The sequence below is a fragment of the Corvus moneduloides genome, chromosome 8, assembly GCF_009650955.1.
Source record: "Corvus moneduloides isolate bCorMon1 chromosome 8, bCorMon1.pri, whole genome shotgun sequence".
NCBI classification, from domain to species: Eukaryota; Metazoa; Chordata; class Aves; order Passeriformes; family Corvidae; genus Corvus; species Corvus moneduloides.
The window spans coordinates 33,707,374-33,727,914 of NC_045483.1; the positions used below are offsets into that span (position 1 = coordinate 33,707,374).

A 20,541-nucleotide genomic window follows, 5' to 3' on the forward strand; every position below is an offset into this window, starting at 1 on the left:
GCCTACATCAGTGGTGTTGATGGAACAGACAGGAACTGCTCCACTGGGAGCTTTGACAACTTTCCTTAGTGCTTGAGAAAATAAAACTCAAAGAAAACAACCTACATTTTTATCCAGAAAACCTTTTTAAGTCACGGTTTAATTTGTAGGGGTCTTCAGATGCATTGGTTTGTACCTTGCCTTCTCTACCACCATACACACAGTTTAGAAGCTCATGAAAACAGAGACACAATAAAGAAATCTCCACACAGACACAGTTCAGAGATTTCTTTCTTCCCACCCACATCTTGCACTCAGGAAACCCCAGACTTCTTCTCACAACACATACCAAAGTAAAGATTCTTTTTCCAAGCAACACAGGTGTTGGGATATTGACTTTTGGACATTGGAATGCCTCAAAGTCAAGGCCTCTTGTGAGCAACTGATAAGTTATCAGGTATCAGCCTATCAAAGAGCAGAAAGAGGACACAGATAGGACACAGCAGGAGTGCCCTGGCACAGGGGAGCAGTGTTAGCCCTGAGAAGGGATATACGGATTAAATAGGGAACAATAGGGATTAAAGTGTCCTTTTCTAACCGGCAGGCAAAAATAAGCAGAAGAGAATTTGTCTGATCAAGGGCTACTCAGTTTAGGAGGTGAAAGCTGGGGCACTTAACAGGACAGGGAGGGAATTTAATTCCTTCCAGAGGAATGTGGGAGGAATTGGATGACTCCTTCCATGTCCACAGCAAAAGGAAAAAAATTCGTCTGCGCTACTCTCTTTGGACAAAACTGCCTGGAACAGATCTGACCCCCAGAATCAATGCATAGATACACCAGCACAACAAGCAGCAGGAAGTGCAATCAAGTGTGATACCATCGTTTACGAGGTAAAAGAAACCCAGCTGTGCATTTCTTCATCCCAGAGTCGTTAACGTGCTAAAATAAGCTTACAGTCGTGCTTTCAAGTTTTTATGCAAAAGCAAAAAAAAAGCAGCTCCCAAACACTACAGCTCGTTTGTCATTTTAATGATTACACAAAGTGCTGATATCCTCCTGCTAACTTTTGCTAATTGTTATCTGAGCCCTAAACTCATTATGGCCAGTTGCTTGGTTAAAATAAATACCCTTCCATGTTGCACAACAAACCCTTGGCTATCTCACACTTCACACTGTTTCAGAAGAACAGCTCCAGTTCAATTCTGTCTCTTCTTCCAGAAATAAAATTATTTTCTTAAAATCTAACAATGAGAAAACATTACTGGAGAATTCACTCATTCTTGGTTGATATAAATAGCTCAAAAGTTAAAAAGGCAGCATTCCCTTTTTTCTAAGAGTGATACAAAAAGATTGGGTAGAAATTGTATCTATCATTAAACCAGGAGGCAGCAGAAGACATTCCAGATCTATATTCTTGGACCACTAGGATCATAGTGACCTGACAATGAAGATGCACAGAACTGTATATTCTCCAAGAGAGTTGAAACAAGGACCTGGAATAATCCTCTAAGTAGTTGTTCAAATACTTACTATAGCCCCAACAAATGGCATTTTTCTCAGCAGTTTAAAGAACTGTTTTTTAGTTCGGGATGTCAAACCTGAAAAACAAAAGGCAGAAATGAACCTAAGAAACAAAATAAAAGAAACTTCTGATGCAGCTCATGATCAGGCTCAGCATTCCTGACCCAAGCTGAAATAACACAGTGACCCAGGGGACATGGTGAGACAGATGCGTGAATCCAAGAGCAAGGTTTTCAGGGATGGACCATGCCATGGAAACATCTGGACTGCAGAAGAGCAGCCATCTACAGGAATGAGTTATTTGACCTGCTTCCTTACTTACCTGGGAATTCGCACCCATGTGTGGAATTTTACAAGAAAAAGAATTCTTTCAGGGTTTGCTAAAGGTAAGGAATTACTATCATTTCCTTCCTCTTCAAACCAGAATAGTTACTAGAGAAAAGAACGGCAGTGTGAAACAGGCTCCCAGACCAAGGGAGGGAACAGGGACATTTATGATAATGTCAGCCACAACACGACGTGAATTTGCCCCATTTGATGCACCAGGAAGTGACTCAGGGAAGGGGGGTGGATGGAGGAAAGAGCAGAGATTCTACCACAGCCCAAAGACTCAAATGAGAGAAGCCACTGATGACAAGCACTGGAAAAATCCTTGGGTAGCTCTAAAGGCAGAAACAAAATCAGGATGACACAGATGCTTTATAGCCACCAAAAATGCCTTCCCAGTCCTACTTGCACACCAGCAGTTACAGGACACACCAAAAAATAACTGAGTTTAAAAATCAACCATTTTAAGACTTCGCAATTTTATCTACGCTTTCCCTCCCACTTCATATATATTTCACTTCATATATACAACTGGAAAAGCTACCCAAGGACACTAATTAGCTCATTCTGTAGCAAATACTCGTTAGTGCTCTGATAATAACATTTCTGTTGCACATCTTAGTGTGCACAGTTTCATTAATAATTTTCACAGCAAGAAAAGACTGCAAACTCCTGAAAAATTCTGACAATCTAATCAGAACTTCTAAGAGTAGTCAATACTTTAAAAAAATACATTGTGCAACAGTACAAATACTAGCCAGTAAGATAAGTGTCCTGAACAAAAGTTTCATACCAATTTGTTCCTTACAGACATTCCCACTGTTAAGCTACTCCCAGCTCTACAGAGAAAAGGCTCTTGAGAAACAGCGACACAGGAGGAGACATCAAGTTAAAAACGTGGCTATTTTTAACAAGCTGCCACCGGAGTGTAACCCTAAGGCCTGTGGGAACTGAAAAGCACCTCTGAGGGCATGGCAGGGACCTCAGGCCATCTCATGACCAGAGAAAACTGCAGGTTCTACAGAGTTCAGCTCCACTACAGAGCTGCCAGTATCAGAAACCACTCAAAACAGGAAGATACTCCAGAAACACAAAAAAAAAAAAATTAAAAGAAGAAAATATCCTCCCACCATCACATGCAATTACCTTGAACACTGAGGATGAAATGTGCCCCCAACACAGAACCAAGACCACGTCTCCTCCCCCAGCAGGAAGGGAAACAATCAAGTGTTGTTATCCAGATGCTTTGCAGCAGTGACAAAGCCCACAGGAGCCCAGCTCTCCATAAATCTCCCCAGGGTTTGGGCAAGAAAAGAGTCTTGTGACAAGAAAATGGTTTAGCCAAAGTAAAAAGGGAAACAAGGGAAAGGGAAGGAGACAGAAGCACATTCCATGCACTCTCTGAAGGAACAGGGGAGCTTCATTTACCAGACAAGCCTTGACCTTAATTTAGATGAGAGTTTGGTACATATTAGGTGACAGCAGAAAGCCTATTTTAACAAGTGTTTGGCCTTGTTCCACCCTCTTTCCTTCCACTGTCCAGGAACAACTCAGGCCCACCTCCCCTCCCTCCCGAGGTAAGAAAATCCCCGATTTCAAATACTTACTCTCAGGCTGGCAGAGGAAGCCACGCAGCCACACACTTAGAAGGGTGGAAGAAAAGGTCAACCCAATGAGCTGCCAGGGTTCAAGTCCATCACACCGGGCATTCACAAAGCCTGTGACTTTCTCCCAATACATCTGAAGGATTTCCTTGTAGGGAATAATGGCATCCTGTGCAAAGGAAAACTGGAAGGATATTGAGGAAAACACAAATGAAAACAAGTAGGGCATCAAAAAGCCTACTGTTGATTAAAAAGGTGCTTTTTCAGTATGCAGACCCCATGCTTTCCTTAACTCCTACAAATACAACAGGTAGGAGATAGTTTTCATTCACTTCCAGTCGAGTCACAGATAAAAATACACACCTTGAGAAACTTCAAATATTGAGAGAGAAGCACCAAGAGCAGATGAGCAAAGTAAGGTTCTCTGCAGAGCTTCAAGAACCACCACCAGATCTTACCACCGCCCAAGAGAAGTAACTGTGTTAATTTTTTTCTAAGGAATTATCAAGTAGTGAGTGAAGGTACCACAAAAACAGGTCTATTAAGTACCTTGGGCTGGATTTTTAATGAAGATGGAAGCATTTAGCAAGTCTTTAAGTTAAAGATCTAATTAGCACATTACACACCAAGGGAGGACAGGAGAGGAAAACACTGCTGCTGCCAAAATAACCCCTAGAAAATGGTGATGCAAGAACAATTACAATGTCAAACCAGGAATTACTGTCGGGACACAGCCCAAGTTCCTAATCAATAGCTTCAAACCAGATGCTCTTCAAGAGCATCAGAACAGGGCAAGGAAACTGGATGTACACAGAAGAAAAAGGACATTTCCCCCTAAACAGGGGTCTTCCATCCAATTCTCTGCGAAAAGGTTTCTAGAGATAAGAAGAATAAGCAAGAACAGAGCCCTCTTCCAAATCCCTCCTCCCTTTTGACCAGCCATCCAGCCCAGTTTTGCCTGGTTTTACTGGGGAGATCTTCACCCCGCAAACAACAGGGAAAGTACGCGGGGCCTTTCAAAAGATTTGTAACTAAACCTTGGAAGGAATAAATCCTTGATTCCTGTGCTGTTTGACTTCAGATAGGAACAGAGCAAATTTTCAGTAAACCACTAAATAAAAAACTGCTAAAACTTTGCTTCTCAGGACCCTTCACAAGTTTCACTTCTGGGTCAAGCCAACAACAGAAGCAGCATTTAATCAGCTTTTTTTTAGGGGGTAACATGTCATTCCAACACAACTGGATAGGCTACTAACAGTCTAAAAAAAAGCCAAGTTTTTCCAAATAATCAAAGGAGGAAGGCAGGTTTTCTTTTCAAAAAGCAACACTAATGAACACTCACTACTTTGGAAAAGCAGTAAAATGCATATAACATGGCAGAGTTTGAAAGTATTTAAGCAAGCCAAACATAAATTCCAGCAGAATTAACAGCATTTACCCTTAACAGAGAAGGGTTTAGATCCATGTCCTAGCACAGGCTGAAGGGACACTGAAGGGACTGAATTCAGCAAAAGCAGGCAGCACTCAGCTCTGAGAAGGCAAATTAGCACCTATTCACTTGGCAAAGGGCAATTAAAAAATACACCAGAGCCACTTCAGCCTCCAAAACACGGGGGCCCCACAAACCACTGCAATTAGGCAATGTCCCAGCTAATGAATGCCCAGTCCTCCAAGCCACTAAGCACACAGCTGATTTAACCTCAGAATTTAAGGGAAGAGCCACCTTTTCCAGCTAACCAGAGGTGGTACTTAAGTTTCAGCGAGTTTGCACAATCTTCACTGGCAAATCCCTGGAAATGCTCATTTAACCAGCAACAATGACTTTGATTCTTTGCCTAGGAGGAAATGCTAGGATATCATTCAGTTTTGGAACTGTGCTTAAAGGATGGAAATAGAGCCACTAATGGGCTGGTGTCTTAATAGCTGTTCTCAACTCATGGCAAGCTGCAGCATTAAATATAAAGTGGGCTGTGCTTTTTTTTCCCCTGAAGATGGAGAATGCTGTAAGCCCTGACTCAAAATGGAACATGACCTTCTTAACAGCAGTCACTCCAGTCAACGGCCAAGTTAAAATAAATAAATCTGGCAAGCAATTGACCTCACTCTTGGAGAAAGCTCTGGACAGAAGATCCCAGCTGACTGCACATTTTGTTGTCACTGAAACCTCTAAGCACTGACATACAGGAACTCAGTGGTATATCCAAGTTTTGAACAAATAACAGAAGATTTTCATTATGTGCATTCTAAGACATGGAAGAATTTCTTCCCCTTTCGAAAGCTTTAAAAAAACCCAACCTGAAATCAATCTGCAAGTGATACAGTTTGACCAGGTAAAGTTCTCTGTATTTCTCACTTTCCCTTCTTCACTCATTTCATACTTGGAGAAGTTTGAAGGACGAGGTTGATCATTTTAGGAGGATATTAACAACTGGGATTAAAAATCCCAGTGAAAACTGGCATGGAAGATGAGTTAGTAGTGAATTACAATTTCTCAGATCGCTGGCTAACCATGCACTCCATTTTTCCCATGTGCTCCTTTCCCTGAAAGTATCCAGCAAGACATGAGAGATCTTTACTTTCTGAATTATTCACTTAATTCCACAGAAACCACAGGGCATTTAGAAGGTTGCATCCAAATGTTTTTATTACACCCAAGAACATGCTGGGTTAAAAGAGAGCTTATAAAAAAAAGAGGAAGAATAACTTTTTACATGGGCAGAGTGACAAGACAAGGGGGTGTTGCTTCACACTGACAGAGGGAAGGGTGAGATGGGTTATCAGGAAGGAATCCTTCCCTGTGGGGGTGGTGAGGCCCAGAGAAGCTGTGGCTGTCCTATTCCTGGAAGTGTTCAAGGCCAGGTTGGACAGGGCTTGGAGCAACCTGGTCTAGTGGAAGGTGTCCCTGCTGATAGCACGAGGTGGGACTGGATGATCTTTAAGGTCCCTTCCAACCCAAACCATTCTGGGATTCTCTACGATTGCAGTCCCATACCACTTCTTCATTTTACAGGGAGGAGGCAGGGGGAATAAACAGCTTCTGTGTAGCCCAGCCATCGGAATCCCTTCCCTTGCAGCCCTGGAGATGCTGCTCAGAGTGAAAAACTCTTACTGCTTCCCCAGCTGGGCTAAAGACAACAGGCTGACCTGATTTTAAACCTGTCTACAGAACAGAATTTCATGTAAGACAATAACCTGCTTATTTTTGAAGGCATCAAAAATTAAAGGTTTCCCTTCCCGTTAGAAGAGAGTAGATAAGCTGGTTTTATTTCTGTAAGAGAACCCTCCCCACACAAAAGCTTCACAAGACACAGGATTATTTCAGAAGCAGTTTAATAACCCAACTTATTAGCACACTAAAGAGCGGGGAGAAAAAAAAAATCTCCACTGGAGGATTTGTTTTTAATTCGCAGAGCAGTAAGACAGACCCAGGTATCAGATAAAATACTAATTGCTATCATTAGGACTTGCAGTGCTCATTTGTACTGACATAATGCACTCAGCTACCTAAGCAGTTTACATATTGAATTTTTAGCTGCACAGATTAGGAATACATCCTTTGTACTTTATTTCTAAAAGCCATTAGCTAGCTGAGCTGGTTCCAGGGATAGCCCTTACACCACTACAAAAGAGCACAAATTAACTGCAGTAATGCTCTTCTGTCCGAGATGATAGAAGAGGGAGAGGGGAGGAATGCCAAAGCTAATGAGAGCACATTTTGTATTTTTGCCAGAACAGCATTTCCTCGGCTGTGAGTTTTAGGACATAAAAAAGCTTAAAAGAAAAAAAAAGCACGAGAGAGAAGCAGAAAGGCAATAAACTGAAGAACCTCAGAGTTTTGTTACAAGTGCCTTCTGTTTCTGTGGAAATGGAAACACTGCCTGAGTTTACCTGTGACAAAAATGAGAAGAAAGATTTTATCAGCTGAACTTTCCTTCCTCCAAAAGAACGATAAAAGTGGGTTTAAAATGGGGCCACAGAATAAAAGTCGCTTTTAAAGGAAAGTTTATGTTATGCAATACCATGAGGCTGACTGTGGAAAGAGGAAGTGCTAAGATCAAAGAATCACAGAAAGGCCTGGAAGACACCTTAAAGACCATCTTGTTCCAAACTTCTGCCATGGGCAGGGACACCTTCCACTAGACCAGGTGGCTCCAAGCCCCATCCAGCAAGGCCTTGGACACTTCCAGGGATCCAGGGGCAGCCACAGCTTCTCTGGGCAACCTGTGCCAGCGTTTCACCACCTTCTCAGGGAAGAATTTCTTCCTAATATCCAATTTAAACCTGCTCTCTGTCAGTTTATACCACATTCTCAGCTTTCACTTGAATCCACACGGATTCCCAAACCAAGGACTCTCTGACCACTTCCCCACACCCTAACCTGAACGTCTGTATCTGCCATCAGCTTCCCTCACGTCCCCAGAGCTGAGGCAGGAGGTGGCCGTCACACAAGTCAGCACACAGCAAATCAAGGCCAAGGGAGATGGCTCCAACAGCACAAGTTAGGTCAGCTCCAATTATGGGAGCACGTGCAATACCGGTACTTCCACTGTAATTAAGGCCTCTGCTCCAATACAACGAGTTTTTCCGAGTAGAAGCTTCCTGACTGAAAACAAACCACAGAAAGCCAGCAAGGACACGGCAGCTTTGCTTATTTATTCTGCTCCTAAGCAGAAGGAAAGCTTCAATTAGCCCTGCCTTCACTGACACCTTGTTGCCTGCACGTGCTCTGTCCACAAAAGGCACATCTGACCAGCATAACCAGCCTGGCCACAGGGAAGTCCTGGACTCAGAGCCACCAGCCTGCCAACTTCCTACTGGAGAGCCGGGAATGGGATTGAGCAACACTACCCCAGCCTCTTCAGAGGGTGCTTATTGCTGTCTGTGCCTACAGTGTTTTGATTCGCACCCCAGTAATGACTCTGTTCCTCCATCCCTCTCTGCCAACCCCAGCCTGACAAATATCTTTACATCAGCACCAGGCAGGGAATATTTGTTAGTCAGCTCCTAATTACAGCTCGAGGTTTGGACTATGTGGTGTCCATCCTGACCAAAGGATGTGGGCAGACAGAGCGACACTGGATGCATGATCTCTCAGAAATCAAAAATCATGAACTTTCGGATGTATGGGCGGAACTAAGTGAAATTAAAACCACATTCAGGCCACGCTCATCTTACCACAGGTCCCCAATACCACTAGTTTCATCTGCCTTGTATTTATTTCCACCCCTGCCATACTGAAACTTTTTCTTTTTCCAGAATGACAGCAGTTTGGGGGGTTTCTTTGGCCATGTACAATGTCTGCAAAATGAATGCATGAATATACTGTCCCACCAGCCCTGAGAGTTCAAGAGGAGTGGCTAAACAATGGCTAATTATAGCTTCAGCACAAAAACAAACAAGGCAGCAAGTCAGAGTAAGATCAACAGCATTCCAGCTTCCACTGCGGAGATGGAATGTAAAACTACCAAAACAAAATGGGAAAAGGCTGATTGGAGGCTCAAAATATGTATGATTTTACAGGAACCCAAAGGCCTCCAAAAATCAGGTGCAAGTTCAAATTTCATTTAACTCAAAATACACACAAGGTGTCGTGTTCACTTTGCTCACTTAGGCAAACCAATTTATAAAAGTTTCTGCAAACATCTAGGCACACTCCAGGCAGCACAGACCTCACAAGAAACAGGATCCACCCAATGGATGCTGCACATAAACTCATCAAGGATCTCTGTGGGTCACCAGCTCCAAGAATGTGCAAGGAAACATCCTCTGCTGACACCCACAATAATTAGGGTAAAAGAGGCACCCAGTTCCCGGCATGCAGGGGCTCATCTGGACACATATCATTCCTCCACTTGGCCTCCTCTCAGCCTCAGATCACTGCATGCCTTCTGGACAATAAAATGGGTGTTTCTTGGAAATATTTTGAGAGCATACACAGAGGCACCCGCAGCATTAAGACATGAAGTCTTGGCAGAAGCTGTCCAGAAGGAAACCCTAGCAAGGCAATTGTACTGGGAGCAGGCATCCATGAACAAAGGCAGCACCAAGCCCTGGCACAGCTTCCCAGCAGCGTTATGCAAGCCTTGGACAAAGCCCCCAGTATCAGCACAAACTGAATGTTGCTATTATCCATTAAGGGCTCTGCTCTTGGGCAAGTCCAACCATAGGGCAGAATCCTCAAAAATTATCTTATCAACACCAACACACAGAACCCTTCGACCCCTGCAATATCTGTCACATGCCCTTCCTGATATGGCATGGATAAATCTTGATGAGCAAAGAGAGACAAAGGAAATGCTCAGAACACAAAGGATTATGACTTTTACATGCAAATTTCTATATTTCAAATATTTCCTAATACAGAAAACTGTATCACAATCACCACAGCAAATAGACCAGAACACCTGCTACTACATCAATTGGCAGAATCCTAAATCTCAGTTCATGCTCTAAGGGCAGGACTAAAACACATAGTAGGCCTGCTAGTACTTGAAAGGGAATGCCTTTCACTGCCTGGGATGCAAAAAACAGGAGCAATAGAATAGTAAAATCACAGACTCATTTGGTTCAGAAGAGATCATGATGATCATCTCATTCCATCCCCCTGCCATGGGCAGGGACACCTTTCACTAGACCAGGTGCTCCAAGCCCCTCCAACCTGGCCTTGGACACTTCCAGGGATCCAGGGGCAGCTACAGCTTCTCTGGATAACCTGTGCCAGGGCTTCACCACCCTCACAGGGAGGAATTATTTACTAATATCTAATCTAAACCTAACATTCTGTCAGTGTGAAGCCATTCCCCCTTGTCCCTTGTAAAGAGTCTCTCTCCACCTATCTTGTCAGCTCCTTCAGATACTGGAGGCCACAATTAGGTCACCCCAAAGCTTCTCTTCTCCAGGCTGAACAATCCCATCCTCCCAGCCTTTCCTCATAGCAGAGGTGTTCCATCCCTTTAATCATCCTGATGCCTCCTCCAGACTCACTCCAACAGTTCCACGTCCTTCCTGTGCTGGGCCCCTCCAAGCCGGAGGCAGTTCTGCAGGTGGGATCTCAGCTGAGCAGGGGCAGAATCCCCCACCCACCCTGCTGCCCAGGGCACGGGGGGTTTCAGGTATGGCCAGCCATCACCCACCAGCACCCCAAGTCCTCCTTAGCTGTTCTGTGGTGGGAGCAGCTGGTGCAGAAGATGAGATGGAGACATCTTTTTATTGGCAGAGTTGTGTGTTTGGAAGAAGAGACAAGCAGAACCCCAAAATCATTACTCAGAAAGGGGCTCTACTGAATCCCTTTGACCACAGGAGTCACAGCAAGGCTGTGATTGCTGCCAGACCAGGCAAACCACATGCAATAAATGCTGTGATTAGGTTTATCTCCACACCACCAAACACTGCTGCAGAAATCCAAGGCGGGAAGTGAGTGAGGCGTTACCTCAGCAGACCCTTCCCTGCTCAGTGATTCAGACACAACTTCTAAGGATAGAAAGAGGATGAGAAGTTCTGAGTAGACTGGACATGAGCAAGACATGGAAAAAGAAAGATTTTACTCTGTCTAGGTAAGAAAATTTCCACACTGCCTTTTGCTAAGATCACAGGAAGGATGGCAAAGTGAAACCACAGTTTAGGAGAAACGTTATGTATCAGTGTTTCTCCAGAGGAAACCTCAGTCCCCAAGTACAAAGCCAACTTCCTAAGCTTTCCAGAAGCCATGAATCCTATGTAATAGCTTCTGAATAGTCTAGTGAATAGAAGAGCAGACCTGAGCAGGTCTTCAGGTGCAATAAGTAGCAATTTTCTTTGCAAAGCTTTGGCAGAGAAGGGACTGAGGTGAGAACAGCCTCACCACACAGCATGGCTCCAGCAACCCCAGGCCAGTCTAGACCACCCCCTGCACAATTAGCAAAGTATTTACCCAGTGTCAAATTCTGGCAGCTGAAAGCAACCCAAACACAAGCTGTGCAGGCCCTTGGTGCTGTCCCAGGCTACCCATGGCAGCACACAGCTCCACACCAAAGCAGAAAGAAGCAACAGCACTTGGGTTCTTGGGAATGGAGTAACCAAGTGGGACAAAGGAGTGAGACAAAGATAATGTTTTGTTTATCACTCAGCAGCTGTGATTTCAATTTCCCTTGCTGATAGGGAAAAAATCCCAACCAAGCAACCAAAAAACCCCTTCCAGATTTGAGGAATTGCAAGATTCATGCCATGCCAACGTGGGCTAGGGCCAGCTATATTCCAAGCAGTCCTGAAGTTTGCTTCCAGATAAAAAATAATAGCCAATAAGCAAAGAGTGTCTCTAAAAAAATATATAATTAAGCAGCAAACACGATTTCTCTTAGCCAAATCAGCACCTTCACCAAAATCCTGAGGAAGATACCATTCTGCCCCACCCAAGTGAAATAAACACAGACAAGCGAAAACACCGTTTCTAATCCTCTCTACCCCGAAACTAGGTAATTGTGGGGAATAAGTAAAGCAGTGCATAAATAAGAGAGACACGTTTACGTAAACGGTATGAGCCTCGGGTGGGGGCCGAAGAGAGGACCTGACCACCCACCCTTGCACCCCGCCGGCGGCCGAGCTCGGCCAGGCATCCCCTGAGGTCCAACCGGGATCCCCCAGCCCACACCCGGCCCCTGCCGGACAAGGCCCGGGCCTCGCTACCTCGCAGGCCGCGACGGGACACCCCTCTCTCTCTCCCCATACCGGCCTCGCACTCCCCGCTCACCATCACTCCTGCTACCGCCGGCTCTCTCCTTCCTTCTTTCTTTCCTTTCTTTCCTTCCTTCCTTACTCCCTCCTCCTCCTTCCCGCGGGGTCCCGGCGCGGCCGCGCTCCGCCCCGAGCCTGCCGCTCCCCGCTGGCCGCGCCCCCTCAGGGCGGAGGGGGCGGCAGGAAAGCCGCGCCCCCTCAGGGCGGAAGGGCAGCGGGAAAGTGGCGCCCTCACTTGGAAGGAGGCGGTAAAAACCTTAAAAAAGAGGTATTTTTTGGTTAAAATACAAAAAAAACCCCAAAAAACCCTCAAACAAAAACCACAAACAAACAAACCACCAAAAAAACCCAGTTTTTAAGTCCACCCTAGTTATTAATTATCTGGGGCTGGAGCCCCTCAGCTTTGGATCTGGCCTGAGAGAGCTCAGGGTGTTCATCTGGAGAAGAAAAGGCCCCGGGGAGATCTCAGAGCCCCTTCCAGTGCCTAAATGGAGCTCCAAGAGAGCTGAAGAGGGACTTGGGATAAGGGGGAATGGCTTTCAACTGACAGAGGACAGGGTAGATTGAATATCAGGAAGAAATTGATACATGTAGGGTGGTGAGGCCCTGGCACAGGTTGCCCAGAGAAGCTATGGCTGCCCCGGAATCCCTGGAAGTGTCCAAGCCCAGGCTGGACAGGGCTTGGAGCAACCTGGTCTAGTGGAAGATGTCCCTGCCCATGGCAGAAGGTGGGGACAAGACACTCCTTAAGGCCCCTTCTAACCCAAACCACTCTGTCATATCTTTTGAGAAGAGTTTTTGTTCTGCACAAAATATAAGGCAGGAACTACTAGCCACTATAGCATTATCCAGTCTGTTAGTTCCCTTAATCCATGGATTAAAATCTACTCTATTCTGCGTGAATCAGGTGGGACCCCTCATCACCTTCACCGGCCACACCTGGGGCTGTCCCACCACTCATCAGTCTAACTTCCCACACCTGGGGCTGACATTTACTTAGACCACAAGGATACCAAAACCAGCTGATTTGAAGGAGAAGGATTTGAAGGCTGCTGACTCCTGGGGCTATTCCATAAAACTTACCAGTGGGAAGAGTGGCAATAGCCAAACTGCCCAGGTGTTCAGGAGAGTTCTAAGAGGTTAAAGGTTTCTGTGGCCGCTAGGGTTAATTTTGACCTCATGATATAAAGGCTGGGTTTCAAACACTGCAAGTGGAACATTGGGACCATCCTCATACAAGCACTGTGGTTTTTAGACATCGAGGGCAAACCTGACGAACACCCCAAGGCATTTAGGTTATGCAAAGGAACATTTTGAAGCAATTGTGTTGCAGAATAGTTGCAGGGGGGGAAAGGCAGAGATGGGCAGCAGCAAAAGAAGGGAAAACTTTTCACATCAGTAGTTCCTTGTGCAGTGACAGCAGAGCTTCAACTAAGGCTGTCTTTTGAGGGCAAACACACAAGCGGGTGCTCTGGTTGCCAGTAAGTGTGAACTCAACAGATAGCACAGCAGCATTTGGCTCATTTCCCAAAAATTAACACCTGGAGCAATTGCAGCACACTGTGCCATGGGGTGCTGCCTCTGCTACCTGCAGGACACACTGGAGAAACTGCCCTTCTCCTGGGAGATGACAGCAGGAGCAAATATTCATATGAAGCCATTTCTGGTTAATCTCTACAGAACACATCCTGGCTTTAGAATTTATAAATCTGTACACTCTTTTAGACAGAGCCTGGTGCAGCATTTTAAAATTTTGCTTTTAACCTCCCTCACTTTTTTCTCTACACTCTTTTGAAGAAGATGCACAAGCATCAGCTCTTGGCATTTGTAGTTTGCTATGTTACAAGCAGTGACTGTTTGTCTGCTGTCACTGTGCCATCTGAGCTGTCTCCTCACAGAAGATGGCACCTGGCGTAAGCCAGCAGACAGTACTTTTATCTCAAGCAAACTGCCCTCATGGGATTGTTTTTAGAAGCATGCCTAGACATTGGATGCTCTTTTTAGCAGAAAAGGGAGGCCGGAGATTCCCTCTGGTTCCACAGTGGTGCCTCAGTGCATTGGGATCCGTCCGTGTGTCCGCAGAGAGCGAGGGATGCCATTTCTGCCCCACGGGCTTGGTGCTTGGCAGGACCAAGTGCTACTGGGTTTCCAACAGGATGAACCCTTGGAACAGGAGCTGGGAGGACTGTGAGAATCAGGGGTCTGCACTGCTGGTGCCATGGGATCAGGATGAGCCGGTGAAGGAAATTATAGTGCTGGGGATGTGGCATGGACCTGGGGCTGCACCCAGGGGGGCTGGTGGTGCCGGAGGGGCTGGAGGCACCCATGGAAGGGTGAGGGGGTTCCCAGAATCCTGTGATCAGCCCCCCGACCATGTTCAAACCCCCCTGTTGCCTGTGGAAGAGTGCGGGGGACACGGGTGGGGCTCAGTTCTGGGCTGAGGACAGAGCCTGTTTTGGGGTGACCAAAACAGCATCATCACTTCTCCTTTCCCGGGACAGGAATTCCTAATTGAAAGCCTGCAGAAACCCACACGGCACTTCTGGATCGGCCTCTTGGTGCCTGTGGCCGGGACAGCCAGGATGTGGGAGAAAAGCTCCGGCCTCGACCAGGACCGGTGAGCGCCAGGGGGAGCGCTGGGGGTCAGGGGGAGCACCCCACTGTCCCCGAGGGACCCCCAGGGGTGACACCCGCAGGTTCTAGCTGGACCTTGGGAAGCAACCTGGAGCCTGTGGAATGCTCAAGGGTAATGGGATCGACCCTCAGAACTGTGACACGAGGCTGCATTGGATCTGCCAGAGAGAATCTGCTGAGATCTGAGCCTCCATTGCACCCCAAAACAAACCAGCATTAATGCAGGAAAAATCCCAATTCCTACAGATCCGCCAGCTCCCGCGGGGATGGACAGAGCCGCAGCCGGTGAAAGTCTCTCTGAGGCGGGCAATGTAGGGAGAAATTGACCTAAAAAAACAAATAAAACCTAAAAATAACTTGGGAAGTTGCACTTCTGGGGTGAACATTGAGAAGAGGGAGGAAGAAAAAGTGGCATTTTAAGAGGTGTTTTGGTGCTGGGATGATCCAAGATTCAGCCGGAGGGGGGGGAACTTGAGACTGATGGTCCACTGTGTCCCTGCCCGTGTCCCCTGTGCTCCCCGCCATGTCCCCCCCATGTCTTCCCGTGTCCCTCTCTTGTCCCCCGTGTCGGGGGCAGTCTAGAGGCAGCCCCCGGGAGTCCCAAGGCCAGTCACAGCCGCCGGTCCCAGCAGCTTTTGTCTGGGAGCAATGCCCGGAGGTTCGCAATTTTAGGAGGCTGAATCCCACCTTCGGCACCCGCAGCCTCTGAGCCCGTGTTGCCTGTGCCTGGCAGAGAACCAAGGCAGCTCAAAGACAGTGAAACAGCTATTAATTACCTTAATAAACGGCTCCTACGTAGTGGGTAGGAGAAGTGAGGCCCCAGGGCTTCCCGCTGAGGTGGTGCCACTCCACACACAGGGCTGGTAAACTGGGCCGTGAGCTCTGCAAAACGATTTGTCCATTTTCAGATATATCTAGCATTTCATGGATCAGTTATTGATGTTTTATGCCTCTTTCAATGATACTTTGTTGATTATCATCTCTTAGAGGACGGACATTTTGATCTTTTATTTTGACCATTTTTGAGGAGGGGTTTTGCTCTTGCAATAACTCGTGCTGCCAGCTCCTTGTCCTTTCCCCCGTGGGGAGCAGCCCCGTATGCCCGTTTTCCTTTGTCTGGAGACAAACCCCCAGCACCGGCAGCCCCTCGGTGTCCCTCACCAGGGCATCAGGGCCAGCCTCCCCAGTAGCTGTCGGGCTGCGGTGGGGGCAGGAAGCTCCGGTCCCGCTACCAGCTCACACCACACTGGGCCAGTGCCAGCAGACAGAGGTGCTTTGACTTCCCGTCCCCTTCCCCGTGTGCCCAGCCCAGTGTCACCACCCCCGTGTCCCCAGCCTGTGCCTCCCCGGCTCTGCCATCACATGAGGATGACGACGGCTATGTGGTCATAGACCGACAGGGCAAGTGGGGGAGTGCGGGGAGCTCCCCACCCCTGCAGGGTTCAGGTACTGGGGGGTCATGTCCTCTGGGCCACCTCAGATCGTTGGGGGAGAGTGAATCACGCCGCAACCGGGCCAGGAGACACTTCAGAGACAGAGAAGTGGGTACTTGCTTTATTCGGCGCGCCGGGTGTGTGGGGATCGCTCCTCCAAACACACACACCCTGGTGCTCTCTACAACACAGTATTAAGGGTTAAATTATGAATATTCATCACATTCCTTGGGACAGGTGTGGTTATACAAATTATGTCTCGGAAGTCATTAGCATATGGGCCACGCATGCGCTATGTGTCCTGGTGGTCGCACTGAGGAAGACCTCTCCTCTTCCTCGGGGGTCTTTTCTGATGAAGGCCAGTAGTTATCCTCCCAGTGAACTTTTCACCTTTCTCCCTGGGAATGCGTAGTCCTTTGAGGAATGATTCAGCAGTCTCTGAGATGATCCTTGTCCCCTCTATCTTGACAAGATTAGGGTGAATTCGGCTTCTCAGGCTTTGTAATTAACATCTTCTGTCTGAACTAACATTTGCTGTCTCCCAATAGTTAACTTGTGCTTACATGAGTTAGTTATTGACTGCCCCTTCTTCAAGAGGAACTGGAGTGGGGCGGGGGGGGGGGGGGGGGTGAAGCCACTCAGGAGTTGCCAAGAGCTGCTCAGGTTGGGGAAATTGAGGGTCTGGGGGGCTTTTCTTGAGGCTGTGGTTGGCTGCTGTCCCATCCCCCCAAGCCATGACCCCAAAAGAGGGAGCAGAGGGGGTTTGGGGGTCACACAGCTCCTCGTGCTCCTATGCAGGGGGGGTCTCACTCAGTTGCTTTCCCCCAGCACTTCCTGCCTTGGGCTCTTTGGGGTTGGAGGGGGTAACAGGTGCTCCTGATCCCGCTCTGTTTTCCATATCCCTTGCCCAGCAGCAGGATCTGACTTTCAAGGATCCCAAAGGGTTCCCAGAGCATCCCTCTGCTGTCCTCGCTGCCTCCCTGGGGCCCTGACAGCCACCCTGGCCCTGTCCCTCGTGCTCTGCTATGAGTTTGCAGGGTGGCAGAGGCATCCAGGCACTCCTTCCCACACCTCCCCTGATTTCCCTGACTGGGCTCAGCATCTCCCTCTCCCAGTTTCCTGGTGGGTGGCACAGCTGTGGCAGCCCAAGGGGACCACAGGATACGGGAACGCCTCACTGGGAATTGCGTATTCGGGCTGGGATGGCATCCTCAGGGAGCTGCGGAGGATCCTGTGCCCCTCCCAGGTAACGCTCCCCCAGGGGCTCCTTAAAGCCTCCTCCCGCATGCTTGCCAACACAGAAAGCATTCAAAAGAAAGCTGTTCAGGACAACCCCAAAGGAGCTCACTATAAAAACCTCTGCAAACACCAGTGACCCCAGTCTTCAAGAAAAATATTACTCTTTGGAAAATAGCCTTAAAACCCACATTTATGTATTCTAAGTAACAACTTCCTCTCGAGGGCATGAGAGGAAATCTTATTTGTTCCTTCAACCCTGAAAAGAGCCTCTTTGGATGCATCATTGTGAACTTTGCTAATCTTCACGCACACCTTCACATAATGCCAGGAAACAGAGGGCTTGGTTTTTTTAATATGGCTAAAAGTACAGGTAGAAGGGAATATCTTGCTATGAACATCTGGGTGGAGATGAAGAGCCACAGGGCAGGGAGAGGAGCCATTTGAGTGAGGGGACAATGGTGGCAGAAGAACAAACGGGTGCAGGTTGGCCCTGAACCCATTTCTGTTTTTCTTTGGTCTATCACACAGCCCAGGTAGAAATTGGTTTTCCCACTATTCAAAAGAATTAAAAAAAAAAATAAATCACAGTACCTTCGCTTCTCCTCACAGGTGGCAGGATTAATTTTGAAACTGTGCCAAAGTGACTGCTCTCCCAGGAGAGGCCAAGCATCACCTGGCCAACATTGCCCATGCTAAAACAGAGATCTCACACCTTCCTTTAAAGGCTGGCTTGGAAGGGGGCTGGAGAGAGAAAAATCCAATGGATTCTTGATTTTCCAGTGCTTCAGGACCCTGTAGGGGGTTGGCATTACCCTGTGCACTGGTATTACAGGTTGCATATTTATGAGAGAAAAACCTGTCATGGAGACCAATCCAGCAGGACCAATTGATTGATGTTCTGATGCAGAAGTCAAGTCTGAAAGCAGTCAAGTTTGAAAAAAAGGAGGGCTTTTTCCTCTTTCCACAAAAAAATGGGAAGGGGGAATTATAACTACTTTCTGAATGGAACAAACCCGTGTTTCTTAGTTGGACTTGCTTTGGCTGAATCCCACTTCTGGCCAGGGTTGCCTGTCTGCAAAGGATGGCTCTTTTCCAGAGGAAGGAAAGCACATCACTCGCAATGTCTTGGGGGCAGCCTGAGGCAGCCCCTGGGAGGCCAGGGCCAGCCAGAGCTGTTGGTCTTTTTGTCTGGGAGCAGCCCTCCAGCGTTCCTGGGCTTCCTGGGAGGGTCCTGGAAGGTCCCAAGGCATCCCAGGATGTCCTGGAGGGGTTCTGGGAGGATCCTGATATGCGGAAAAGGCTCCACTACTGGAATAAGTAGTGAAGTAAGTATGTTTATTTCAGTGCTGGGACACATGGGGGATAATTCCTCCAAAGTCATGCGTGCCCACAGCTGCATTCAGCTTGATATATATCGGGTTACAAGTTCCATATTCATTGAGTTTCCCAATACGCCTATACATATTCATTACTTAGCCCCGCCTAGCCTCGCCTCATATTACAATGAGCCCAAAAGTCATTTACATCCACGTTGCACTTGCGCAGTGTTGTCTGGTGGTCATGGGCAGGGGTCACTGATGAAGTAAAGGGTCTTCCTCCTTCTGAACTTTTCACCTTACTTCCCTGCGCATGCTCTTTATGTCCCTGGCCCAAGTCCAAACTTCAAGGCTGGTTTAAGTTAGTTTTAGGTTGAAAACAGGATCTTTGGTTAAGATTCTTTCTCTTTATCAATAGTCTTCTATCTTCTCATCCTGCTTTGGTAGGCACAATAAGTGTTGAGCAAGCTGTATGCATTGCTTTTAACAAATAGCTCCTTAGCAAATCATTTAACCTCTGCTTCCCCATCCCCCCTGGTTCAGTACCATGAGGGTCCCAGGGGGGTCAGAGGTCCTGAGAGGTCCAAAGGAAGTCCCGGCTGCTCCTGGAATTTCCTGGGGGGTCCTAGAGAGGGTCCCATAGGGGTGTTGTGGGGGTCCCACATGGGGGGTCCCAGGGGCAGTCGGGAGGAGGGAGCATCGTGGGGGTCCGGGCGTTCCTGGGGGGTTCCTAGTGATTCTTGAGAGGTTCTGATGGGGTCTGAGGGGGTCAGAGGTCCTGGGGAGGGTCCTTGGGAGGGTTCCATGTGGGATCCTAGGGGTGGGTCCTGGAAGGTCCCATGATGTCCCAGAGGGATCTTCAAATGTCCAGGAGGGTACAGGGGCTGTTCCGAGACCAAAGCCCAAGGGGTAAGATGGAGAGTGGGCAAGGCCTGAGGAGGATGAGCGGGGTCACAAAGGGGCGTGGCTGAGGTGGGTAAAGCCAAAACACTGCTTTGCCCAAGCAAGGGGGCATGGATCTGCAGCACAGCGAGGCGAAGAGCATGTGGTGAGTGACCACTGACCCTTGTGTCACCAATGACCCCCAGTGTGCCCCCCTGCTGACCTCTGACCCCCTCAAGCTGCCCCATCCTGCTGGTGGTCGGTGACAATTCCCCCCACAGTAGGACGTAGTGGTGTAAAAGGGGTAAAAAGGATAAAAGGGGGATGGCCAAAGGGGAGGGGGAACATCTTAGGATGAAGGGCATGGTCAGAGGGTGAAGGGACGTGGTCTAAAGTCAATGGATGTGGTCTTGGGATGGGGTGTGGCCAGGGTCCCGCCCCATTGTCTGTCTGAGGGAGTGGGGTCATGGCCAAGATGGAACGGGCATGATATAAGGAGAGGAGGCATGGCTTTAGGCAAGAGGGCGTGGTCTGATGGGAAAGGGCCATGTCCTGAGCAGCCCCTCCCACAGTGGTAGCATGGGCTGTGACACCCGCCCCACTCCCGCACCGGCTCCTGCAGCGCAGACGCCCCCTCCGACCCTCAAATATCACCTGTGACTCTTCCGTGACGCCTCTAACTTCCCCAAACCCTCCAGGACTCCCCCAATTCCTTCTGGGACACCCAATCCCCACCATAGACCCCACCAGGATTGCCCAGACACTACCTCAGGACCCCCCCGGGACCCCCAGGATAGCTGGGACCATCTGGGAGCGTCCAGGGATGGGGGCCGTGCCTTGAAGGGGATGACTTTGGGATGGAGGGAGGTGACTTTGAGATGGAGAGGAGGTGTTAA

The 20,541-nt window shown here is 48.0% G+C and overlaps 1 protein-coding gene across 3 annotated transcripts in view; it reads right to left on the minus strand.

Moving 5' to 3' along the window:
- The window catches only part of SGPL1 (sphingosine-1-phosphate lyase 1), a 31,086-nt gene extending 18,792 nt beyond the window's left edge, over window positions 1–12,294 (minus strand). For 2 of the 3 annotated variants that reach the window (XM_032115886.1, XM_032115888.1), the window contains exons 1-3: window positions 12,158–12,294; window positions 3,436–3,616; window positions 1,511–1,578 (exon numbers count right to left, since the gene is read on the minus strand). In XM_032115886.1, coding sequence (XP_031971777.1) covers window positions 1,511–1,578; window positions 3,436–3,616; window positions 12,158–12,160 — 252 coding nt within the window. In that variant the 5' untranslated portion in view covers window positions 12,161–12,294. The remainder of the gene's footprint in view (window positions 1–1,510; window positions 1,579–3,435; window positions 3,617–12,157) is intronic. The other variant, XM_032115887.1, reaches the window with a different exon arrangement.
- Between the last annotated feature and the right edge of the window lie 8,247 nt (window positions 12,295–20,541).